This window comes from Oryzias melastigma, linkage group LG3 (genome assembly GCF_002922805.2).
Source record: "Oryzias melastigma strain HK-1 linkage group LG3, ASM292280v2, whole genome shotgun sequence".
Taxonomy (NCBI): Eukaryota; Metazoa; Chordata; class Actinopteri; order Beloniformes; family Adrianichthyidae; genus Oryzias; species Oryzias melastigma.
In genome coordinates, this window is record NC_050514.1 from 27,817,885 (window position 1) to 27,830,173 (window position 12,289).

At 35.1% G+C, this 12,289-nt stretch overlaps 1 protein-coding gene across 3 annotated transcripts in view; it reads right to left on the reverse strand.

The window, feature by feature from the left end:
* adcy7 (adenylate cyclase 7) overlaps positions 1 to 12,289 on the reverse strand; it is a 67,074-nt gene that overhangs the window by 30,923 nt on the left and 23,862 nt on the right. For all 3 annotated transcript variants that reach the window (XM_024294938.2, XM_024294935.2, XM_024294937.2), the window contains exon 2: positions 1,528 to 2,191. In XM_024294938.2, the coding sequence (XP_024150706.1) occupies positions 1,528 to 1,692 (165 nt within the window). In that variant the 5' untranslated portion in view covers positions 1,693 to 2,191. The remainder of the gene's footprint in view (positions 1 to 1,527; positions 2,192 to 12,289) is intronic.

Genomic DNA, 12,289 nt, shown 5'->3' on the forward strand with positions numbered 1-12,289 from the left:
AAGAAGCAAAAAAAAAAAAAAGAGGCCATCTGAAAGAATGTGATTATCTCGTCCGTAAATGCAGCTGTAAGCAGCAACAAGTGTTGCCTAATGTGCTTGCATAATGAGGAAATGTTTTGGCGTAAGTGGAAGCAGGAGTGGGAGATGGAGGGACGCACTAGAGAAAACAAAGGGGTTAAAAGAGCACAAGAATGAGGCAGATGCACAAAGTCAGTGTTAATAGATCTCCGAGCGGAGAAGGCCATCTCTGCATTGTATGCTGAGCTTTCTGGTTACCATGGCAGCGCCGGCAAAGAAAGGATCGCAGCTAAACCACTTTCACTTTCCTGTGAAGCTGTGTTTCTAGATGTAACCTTTTACCAAAAAAAAAGATTTTTTTATCAGTATAAAACATAAAATAAAACATCTACACTTTAATCTATCAAGTATTTCCTTATTTTCACCCCATTTTCAATCATTTTCTTGAATCTTCAGCAACAAATTTAAAGGTTTCTGACAACAAGGCTAAAATTAAGGAATTAAATTCATTAGTAACAGAATGTAAACAGGTATATAGAAGCATATGGAAACAATTTCTTCAGAACTGATCAAAAACACTCACTATAACACAGCTTTACGTCACATCACTGATCTCCAATTACCATCGCAGATTTGAGATTTCCTCGAAACATCACAATGAGGCTCTTCTGGCATCCAACCCAGAAGAGGAATTATATAAGAATATATTGACACTGCCCCCTCGCTCCCTTTTGAACAGTGCTGTGGTCCTCCTTTGCATTTAACAAGTGATATTTATGTGCTTCATTTTTTTCTTTTTTTTGCTCCTGCCTCTTTTTTAGAAAAACTGCAGAAAATGGACTAAGGAAATATTCATCAAGGAATTCTAACTTCACACATGCAATGTTATATTTATGTCATTTAAACCTCTCAATTCAAACAAAGAGGGATTTATTCTTTTCTGAACCTGAAAAATGCTCATTTTAAAGCGTGTGCGTGCACGTGACAGTGTGTGCATGTAAAATTATTAGAGGAACTGAACCATTGTGTCAGAGGGAAACAAAAGAACAAGGGAGTGTGCCACCGCTTGCAGCAACATAATAGGAGGAAGGTTAAGCTAGCTTTTCCAAGAGGAGAAAGTAATATAATCTTTGCTGACAGAAGCTGTCAGATATGACTGGCTGGACTCACTGAACCGCCGCTTGTCTCGCCAAAATCAACAGCAGAACTCAGAGAAGCACCATTTCCCTCCTTACAACAGCCACATTGTTTTGCCTGATTTCAGATTTTTTTAGTTCTGGCATATTTGGAAAAATGTCTGATGTTTCTGCTTCCTTGAGCTCAAGCAATATCCAGCAAGTTTCTCTCAAGTGTTAAAATCTACACTAAAAGGCTTTTATGTAGACTTTAAAGATCTGACCTTCATGTTTGTTCGTCTCAAAAGCTTAAGTGCATGCAACTTAAGCATCTTCTTTTTAGAAAATGAAAAAAGTACCCTTTTCCATAAAAAAAACTCGTTCTTAAACTCACCAGTCCAAGGGCAAAGAAGAGGATGAGCAGAATTCCGCAGCAGAGGATGGAGAGGCCCAGCAGGAGAACCAGCGGCTGATACTGGCTGATGCAGGAGAATTTGCGGTAGAGTGCCTCATTTTTCAGCTCCTGGTCGTTCAGCAGGTACTTTCCTTTGGTTGGCATGGCTATCACTTCTTACAGAGACATAGTGGGTTTTTAAAAAAAGAGGCTTAGAGGGTAGAACTGTGTGTCTCCACAACTTTTTTTGTGGGGCAAAAAAAGTCCAAATCTGGATTTAGGAACACTTTGACAGCTCATGGCGATGAAGAGAAACTTCTTTCTTTCCTCCACAGTGGCATCTTGTGGATTTGACTGCTTTCCTTTCTTTCTTTTCTGTCCTTTGCTCCTCCTCTCTCCTTCGCTGGTTCTTTTGTGTCTTCTATCCCCTGTCTGGTGTTGGAAACCAGACCCGCTTCATCCTCCGCCAAATCCTGCCCTGCTCCCGTCAGTGGGTTAGAGTAATAAGCCGGGGGCTATGAGACACCGAGGAGGGGAGGGGATTACAAGGAAGAGTAGGAGGGATATGGAGGAGGAGGTGGAAGGAAAAATGGAGCTGATGAGGGCCACAGCAAAGGTCAAGTGTGATCCCAGCAGAAGGGGTCAGCAGCAGTAACAGAAGCACCTGCAAAAAAAAAAGGAGAGGGTTTATAGTCAAAATAAAACATGCAATTTCCCTTTTTTTTGTCAGATGCATGACTGCATATAAAAGCAAAAGCACATGTTTGCAGGCTTATGATGTGACTCAACACTGTGAGATGAAAAATAAATATCTGGGCTGCTCATGCGCTTATTCATAAATGGCTCACACAATTACAGCAATCCATGAAGCATTGTCACCATGTGCTGCAGGATACGAGCTCAACACAGCTTCACTGGCAATGGGAAAAGTCAATTTAATTCCACTGGAAGGGAAAAAATAAGTTTTAAAATGTATTTTTAAAACATTCATCTCAGCAACTAGATTAATTTATTACATAGATTTGTATCTGAAGATACAGATATGAAAGAATCTAGTTTCAACCAGGGTTCTGATGGACCAAAACCCACTTTATTTAGGCTTTTGAGCCCACTTATTAATAAGATTTTAATTTATGTATTTCAATATAAAAAATTTTTTTTTTTTTTTTTTTATTTTGCCAACAGCACATTCAAGGTCCTTTCAAAATAAAACGCATCCGGTCTCAAATAAGATGCAAGAAAGTCAAACATGCCCCTTTTATTATTACGCCTTTATGCAAACATGACAACACGAGTGAAAAATGCAATAAAAATTCACACGTAAATGCAATTATATGCTTTAATTTAGTCTCTGAACTGTAACTACAGATTGTAGTGCAGTAGAAGATCAGAATATGTGCTGTAAGATTATCAAATGCATTGTTTTGCTCACTTATCTGACATGTTAAAAATCTAAACATAAAAGATAAAACTTAATCAACTAAAATAAAAAAATAAAAAATAAAAAAACGAGAAATTGTTATCTTGTAAATAAAGAGCAACAATATAGGGATAAAATAGTAGCCTGCAGCTCCAGATCATCATGTTGGAAACTTCTGGTTTCACATTTTTAGTCCATGTGTATTCTTCCCACATTAAATAAAAAGCATTAAACTTCTCATTTACGCTTCATCCCGCTGCTGACAAAAGATCCGCTTCAGGCTAAGAGTGATTTCAAACAATATTTTTGTAAATTTAATCTGGAACTTGATGAAAGTTCTGTTTACACATTATGGATGTCAAATGTTCTTATCGCTTTAAACAATTAAAGTCTTTCAGACGATCTGAAATAGGCTTTAAATGATTTATTCATCACTTAAAAGAAGAGACAAAACAGATATAATTAAACTGAGCTAATTTTACAATACATTTTTCCTACAGCATTTTTTTTATAATAATTATTATTAGAATTAATATTCTATAAAAATATTTATCTTGTTTTCAGCTAAGAGGACATTGATACATTCACTGCTGCTAGAAGTCGGCAGAAGCGGTGAACTTTGCTCCACTGTCAATAAAAAACTCATTTCCTGAAATTGCTCTGTTCCTTTGTGTAATATGGCTTCGTGTTTGTTCGACACATCACGACAGTGAGATGCTGTAAGAAGAGATCAAAAGAATAATGGAGCGGAGAACGATGAAAGACAGGGCAACACACATGCATAAGGCTCGGTCTGAGATCAAATACAATGAAATGACCGACCCAACGCTTCTTTACAACCACTCCTGTTTTCCACTGATGATGCTGGACAGAAAACTGTCCAATTGGGTGTCCAGATAACTCACCAGTGACGGGCTAAAGGCAGTAAAAGCCTAACACTTGTATCAATAAAAACCACCTGGCCTGAAATGAGGAGGAGATGTTTAGTGGCTAATTATGCGAGGGTATGGGTGCATTTATTCCACATCGACATTAAATCATGTTTGTGCTTCAGCTGTGACCCCGTCTTTGCCTGAATGCAGCCAAGATAGCAGACCATGACCCTAATCAGGGCCAAGCAGCTGATAGTAAAATGGTTTTACCCTCAATGTTCATTTGAGTTATTGTAAAAATCATTAAGAATCGAACACTAGTGAGGAATACAAGTTATCTCCACACAACTGGCCAGAGCCGGACGTCTCATTAGGCAAAGGTGAGCTAAAGTTTTCATCTTGGGGGTCCTAGAGCTGAATAAAAAATTGTCTAAAATAATTTCCACACCTATTATCATCATCTAACTGTGTCATAAAAAATGCAAATCACTGAAATGGGATTGAACTTTCATCCTCCCCCTGGCCTTCTGCAGAAATGGAATGCTAGCTTGTAAGCCAAGAAAGACTAAGATAAACTATTGCAATGCAAAAAAAGAAAAAGATAAACAAAGAAATTTGTTGCAGAATTTCCTAAAATGCAGGAAGACAAACAGAAAATAGGAACAACAGAATTAGAGGAAAGTCAAAATGTTACAAAGGCAAAGTAGTTAAAAATGCTTAAAATAAGTAGTAAAATTACCAAAATGTTTTATGATAATAAAATGGTAAGGTTATAAGAAAAAGGTCAAAATTTCCCAAAATAAATTTATAAAAACATTATCATAAAAATAAGTCCAAATGTTACAAGGAAAAGACCTGTTTCTTTTTTTTTTCTTCTTTCTGTCCCATTTAGCTTTTAAAATCTTTCAAATATTACTTAAATTTTATTTCTTGCTAAATCTGCTTTACTTTTTTTCGTACAACCATATTTATAATAAATTACGTTATTTTTAAAAAAATTACAAGTAAAATTACTACTTTTTAAATAAAAAAAGATGATTTTGTTCTCATAAAATGCTGACTTTTTTCTCATAACTTTACGACTTTATTATTTAGTTTTCTGTCATGGTGGCCTTAATATCTCCATGATAAGAAAAGGAGAGAAAAGGGAAAAAAACAAACTGTCATTTTGAGTTTTCTTTATGATTCACACCACTCTAATGTGAACTGTTTTGTTCCAATATTTGAAGTATTTTAAGAGGTTTTTTTTTGGAAAAGCTCCAATGTTATTGTTTGCCCGAGGCCCCCAAAACTGCTAAGTCCGCCACTGCAACTGACAATTCTAAAATGATTTGTTGCAACACTTAAAAGCAGTGGTAAGAGTAAAAAAAAAAGTAATTACAAATCAGAAAACAGGTTAGAATACAAAAAAAGTACAAATAAAGATTAATTTATCATCAGAAGGGACAATACTTCATCTTACTTTGGAGTTAAAATATCAAAATCCAAATATAATCTGTTTTTTTCTGAGAAAACGCCAACAATGTGTTATTTTTTTCCACCTGTAAATGTATGGTCTTCATTAAAAAAGTAGAGAAAATGTTCTTTCCTAAAGAATATCAAACCCTTTCCTTCTATTTCACTGTGAAAACCATCCACTGCAAGCTAGAGATCAGATGACCCAAGCACTTCCTTCTTAAGAGGTTTTTGTCATCATTAGAGGACCATTTGACACTGCAGGAACTCTCATTTAGCAGATGTTGAATCTCCAGGCCCAGACTGCGCTTTCTACACTTCCTCTCTAAAGTTACCATGGTAAAAAGGCAGAACCATCTGACCTGCGGTTATGCTTTGGCGCCGAGCTGGGAGAAGAGACAAATCTGTACGCATCAGTGGAGACTTTCAGAAGGCCTGACTGAAACTGTGCTGAAGCCAGCGTTTCATAAAACAAGCTTGGCAGTTGAAAGAATCACATAACACCCATTCAGAGTTGAATCGCCTGACGGCAGCCGCAAAAAAACAATGTCACCGTCTGCTTTTTTTTTTCTGAGTATAAGAATATCAAACAACTACAAAGTGTTTGATAAAAACACTGGGGTGGATTATTCAAAAACACCTCATAAACTGATAAAATTATTTTTTTACTTGTATTTCTTTACTTGTACAGTAAAGCAAAGACATTTTATTTTTAAGAAATGATGCATTTAGCTATTGTTTTCCGACTTTCGGCTAACATTATCCAAGGATGTAGTGGGATTTTAGCCAGAGCTGCACCCAGTTTAAGCCCTTTTACAGGGACATTTACAAAGCAGGCTCATTCCAAAGCTAATGCCTCTGCTTTTATGTCTGAGTACTATTCAAAAGGCCTGAACCAAAAAAGGACAAAAAGCCATCTATGATAGGACGCCGACCACTATTCTCAGCTAGGATTGCACAGGTCCGGGGTTAAAGGTGTTCCAATGACCCAAAAGTCTGGTATATCAACTCCGGTCAACTCTGATTTATTCTTTACAGAGCTCTGTATTTCACAAAGCTGAACTCTTTCTTTTTACTACTAATCTAGAAAAAGACTGTTTTAAAGGTTAGTTTTAATGTACTTTCACTTTCTATAAGACCCACTCCTATTAAAATTGGGAGTTTTTAATAAGTTCTTGTGGCATTTATCTGATAATGGAGGACATATATAAAAAATAATTAAGCTTAAACCTGCATTTATGAGTATTTCTTTATTCAAATCATTGTAAATCAGGACAATAAAATGAAATTTAGCATATTTGTGAACTAATACATTTGCACCACATATCTAGACGACTAGATCCACGTGCGTCTTCATCTGAGCTAGTATCAGCTTCAAAACTGTACAATAAGTTAGCTCTGATATTCCATTTTAATTAATTAATTAATTACTGATGAACTACTGCCATTCTGCAGAAACTATATCCTAGAAAATTATATTTTTTTTGGTGGGGGGGCTAAAAATGTCAATCATAATTAGAAGACCACTGGAAACATTTTTACAATATCAAAAGTTGAGCAGAGTGGGTGCTAATTTAAGAACAAATGTTACTCAAGTCGAATCTAAAGCTAAGTTTTAAGTCGCTAAGTTCAGATGTGTTTAATTGTGAGCATTTGGAGCAGTCAAGCCATGTTGAGATGACTATCTGTCAACAGCTAACTCTTAAATTATGCCTTTTTTCCCAATTTTTTGATACAAAAACCGACACTGACATAACACAAACTAACTAAAAAAGTACTAGTTACAAAATAATTTCCTTTCAGAGTTGTATCTTTTAAGCTACAAATGTTTGCTCTCTTCACAAAACAAGTATCAAACAAGACACACTAGTGCAGGGGTGTCAAACTCAATCGCACAAGGGGCCAAAATCCAAAACACACCTTAGATCGCAGGCCGAACAGGATAAACAATTATTGATCACATTATAAAACAAAAATGTTAAAACTTTAAAACCATAACTTTTTAACATAATTATGAATGAGATATAGAGCATTACCTGTGATAATGCTAGTGTGAATGCTGTAAGCGGAATGTATCAGCTGAAGATGCTAGTGCTGATAGCTGAAGATGGTGAAATTGATAGCTAAAAACGATGAAGCTAATCGCTGAAAACGCTGAAGTTGATAGCAAGCTAGAATTTTAGCTAAATGCCAAATTAGACAAAAAAAAAACTTAGGTTAGCCAAAACAGCTAGCATGTAGCTGAAAAATAGCTAAACTTCAAAATAGCTTATAAAACGGGGAAAAAAAGCCTAAATTAGCCAAAACAGCTAGCATGTAGCTGAAATATTAGCTAAACTCAAAAACAGTCTACAAAATCTCAGTAAAAGGCAAAATAGTCCAAAAAGCTAGCAGAATGCCAATTTTAAAAACTTTCAAAACATAGCTTTTCAAAATAATTGTGAATAATTAAAAATGCATGAATAATATTTCAGAATAAATCATCTCAAATAACTTTTAATATTTTACTCTCCATAAAAATATATTTTGTCAAATTATACAAGTTAGAAATAAGTGCAAGAAAAAATCAGACTGTTAATAACAATAAAATAAAATGATCTGGAGGTCTGGAGATCTATTCATTTTGTCTCCAAAACATTTTCATTCTGCTTAATCTTTTCTATGAGCATCTCCTCCATAAAAGGATCTTCTGAAATATTTTCATTTTTAAACATGCCTTTCTATAAATGGGTTAGATTCTGCTTCCTTTTATTTTTCTATCTTGTCCTCTCCTCCCCATATACCGTCTACTGTAATAAATTAGCTCCACTTACCAAGAAGCAGCTGATATTATTACAGTGATGCTTTTTCTTCTGGGTTTCAGGCTTTTAAATGCCACTGTTTATGATAAATACAGGAAGTGTAAGGAAGAGGACCACGTACTTGGATATTGGCTGTTTCTGCTCAAACACTTTGCATGTTCTTCCAAGGGCACACCGACAGAGGTGAGGCCATCAATATTATCCTCGACACAAACAGCGCGTCCAACAGGAGTTTATTGATTTAAAGATCCACAGAATTTAAATCTAAACATATCATCCAGGAGACAAATCCAATATTGAAATGGCACTGATTGGATTAGACCGACCCATTTCCTTCTCTTATGCTGTTTGGATATGAAAACACCTGCAGTCTCACAATAGGAAAATGTTGCCAGCAGTGACCCAAGTCCTAATAACCTTAAAAGGTGGCACACAAAATAATAAGTTTGACTTATTAGGTTATGGTAGTAAGAAATAATCCAAATGCATCAAAGTTTAAACGATAATCTTTGTTGATCAAAGTGTAAATCAGTATTTCAATTGTAAATTTCAAATAGAAAATAGAGTTATCAAATCTTTAGGTATAATTCTGTTTTAAAGTCTTGAAAAAAACTTTTTCAGGCACAAATAAATAAAACAGAATTTGATTGCAAGTTCCCTCAAGCGCTATTGCAGCCGCAACAAAATGTAAAGTTTTAAGAATAAAACTTAATAATTTGCCAGTGAAAATATTAAATATTTGCTTTAAAAAACTTTTATGTTTTACTTTCATCAAATATTTGACTCAAAGATAGAAAGAAAGCATCTCAAAAATGGCAAAAATACTTTATGGAAAGAAAATATTTAATATTTTCACTTGAAAATTTAGAAATTTTACTCTCAAAGCTGTGACTTTTGTTCACAATAATGTGGCACAAAAATCACTTGATGAATTTGTGCTGTTTTTAACGTGTTCTTTTGGCATTTTTCTGCTGATGGAAGACATTGATAAAGAAAATTAAGATTAAAATTGAAAAAATCTGTAGCAGGGACATAAGTGCTACCATCAGCCGTTCCATTCTGATGCATCCACTTGCAGAGAACTAGATTTTAACTTCTTTATTTTCCTCGTCCAAGTTGACATCTGGCTCAAAACTTTACAACAAAATAGTTCTGACAACCAGTAGTGCTATCTTGGGGTTGTGAGGAGCTGTAAGCTAGCAGGAGAGAGTGTAAACAAAGAGATGATGGGAAGTTAGTGCACATTTACTTCCTGCCAACAGTACCGCACACAACTCAAGGGTGAATTTCTGAAGAATTGAAGAAACTGTGTCCTAGAAAACAACACAGGATTTGGATTTTGCTTAAAAACAGCACATAAAAGACCTCTAGGAACAGTTTTACAAAAGATAACTGAAGTGGGATTTTATATATTCAGGTTTTGCTTGTTCAATTACCCTATTTTCACAGTTAAATAAAAAAAAAATCCTCAATATTGTTTTTCTTAAACCCCAAAATCTTCCAAAGTATGTCAGCATATTCAGAATCCATTGTTGTCATGCCTTCAATTTAACAGAAAACGTGGTAGTTTAGTTTGGCTTCTGGTACTCCATTAAACTGACCAAATAACATCATTTTGACCCAAAAAAGAAAAAAAAAATTGTGGCTCAGTGAGAAGGGTCATTGTTTCCAGTTATTATAGTGAGCCACATCCCTGTTTTGGGTTTCATCACATTCCACACTCCACCCCTGCAACACAGGAGTCAGACAGCCCCTTTGTGTGCACAGTGCTCCAGTCCACCAACACCACCAATCAGAGAACCAAAATTAGTCCTCGGGACAACAGGCAGTACTCAAACATGACCAATCGAAAAAAAAAAAAAAAATCAAAGACAAACCACAATATCTGCAGCTAAAGCCGACACGAAACTTTATCCAGAGCTTCTACTGCAGAAATAAGTAACAATATGAAAAAAAACTATTCAAAAAGGCATCTTCAACATTTTTATACTTTCAAATCAAACATTATCCACCATTATTCCTTTAAACAGAGAAATGTATAGAACGGATTTTCAAAGACTTTCAAGTTTGGAGCTATCTTATGGGGTCCAGATGACCCCACCCTTACATTGATGTGTAATCCCCCCCAGGACAAATGTGGACAGGATTTTATGTCTGACACCAGTGAAGATAAAAAATCCTTGAAAAAACAAGTTCAGCTCGCTATCTTGGGGGGTCCACATGACCCCACTTTTAATGTAAACATGCCTAGAATAACACAATGGTTACACACCTACGGCGTCCTCAACAGTTCTTCAAATTTTAAATTTTCACATGACATGTTTCATTCATTTACTTTACGATCCAGTTGGATCTGTTTTGTTCTCAGCAGTAAATTCACCCATAAAATCGTTTGTACATGATATCATGAGTCTTTTTGCTTCACTGAGAAATAAGTTTCTTCCATTTCTTTAGTTCATTGAGCTTCATTCATGTATGCAAAGCTATTTGGATTGACCTCTAAGGTTGACAATTGATATGGTTCGGACTCTTGATTTTTTTCCCTCAATCTAGATTTAAATAGACTGTTTTTTTTTAAGTTATTGAGATATGTTTGTTTTTTTCTCCCTTTATCACCGTGTAAGCACATATTTAAATACTTCAAACTGCTTCTGATGCTCAATGAATGAAGAATTTTGAATTATTAGTGGATCTTAACTATTATTTAACTACTTTTTCTCTCTGATGGAAGCAAGAAACCTGTAAGTTACTCTGAATCTTTCTTAAAAATACTTTTTTCTCTAATTTGAGAAACTGCCAGATGATGCCGTGATAACAAGAACCAATTGTCACGCCAACTTACTTGGTTTCTGGTTTCAAGCAAACTAAATACTTAGATAATGTCACTAAAAGAATGGAGATCTTAAAAAGCAAGATTTTAATGTTCGCTATTTCTAATAACAAGGCAAAAATGTTAAACTTACTCTAGTATCAAAAAAGGGAAGAGAGTAAGTGGACTGAAAAAGAAACCCTTTTTGCTTGTGGATACACAATGAGATGTGACTTGTCGCACTTTTATCCGTCATGCGTGATGTCTGAACCACATCCTCCAGCTTGGTAATAGTGGTATTTGTTCTCTTATTTATAACATAAAATATGGGGCTTGTGTTTTTTAAGGTACTACACAAGGAAAAGTACACAAAGTAAACATATATTTGCCTAAAATTCTTAAAGAAAACAATTAAATAGATTTTTTTGATAAAAGTCTACTTTTTTAAATCATATCATTTTAAACTTTGGAAAATCTTGCACCTCAAAGTGATGATTTGGGTATTTGTAATTCAAATTGGGATTAAGTCACTATTATCTCTTTAATTCTCTGTACTTTCAGTCCTGTAGGTTGTCAGCAAGCATCACTGAAGATGTTCCCAGTTCCCACAAAGCTTTACCGGGAATTTAAAAAAACAATTTATGCTCAAAGCAGCTGATCCGCTGTTCAAATGCAAAAATGCATTAGTGTGAAATTAAAGTAAATCTTTTTGATTGAGGGGATTAACATTCCCGGGGTGAATCCATGTGCGGCATGTGATCTCGACTCCAGTAATATTTAATTTGGATATTATACGTCAAATGATACGTTTGTGGCTTCGTTCCAAGTTTTTCCCATTTAATATGCTTAATGCTGCTAATGCGGTCTGTAAGGTCACTAACACAGGCACCGCAAACAAAAACAGATTTTAAATTAAAAGAAAAGGAGAACAGCCACAATGTTTATTTCTTTTAGAAACTCATCAAAATAGTTTCACCCTGACAGAGCTCTTAGAGAAAATATGTCAACACTTTGAGAAACAAATGGATATTTTTTAATTAAAATGTTATAATGATAAAACTACTCCATTGAATGTTTTTTTTTATTTGTCAGACCAGGACAGCAGCTCTCTAACTGGGCTTTTCAGATAAAGAAACACAAGACTGAAGGTTTTTGGCCACTAACATCTATTTACACCAATTTATTAACCATCAGGACCAACAAATTGCTTTTTGAAATCGGTATGTAAGGATACCAGTTTCTGACGTATAGTCCATTGAGAAGACCAAAGCTGTGATCATGAAGTGAACCTTCGAGGTCAAAAACACCTAAATAAATCCCATTTATTCCAAGCACTCATAGGCTGTCAGTTGTCATGAAAAAGGATCTATAAAACATAACTGGCTGGTCTTACGTCCGGGATATT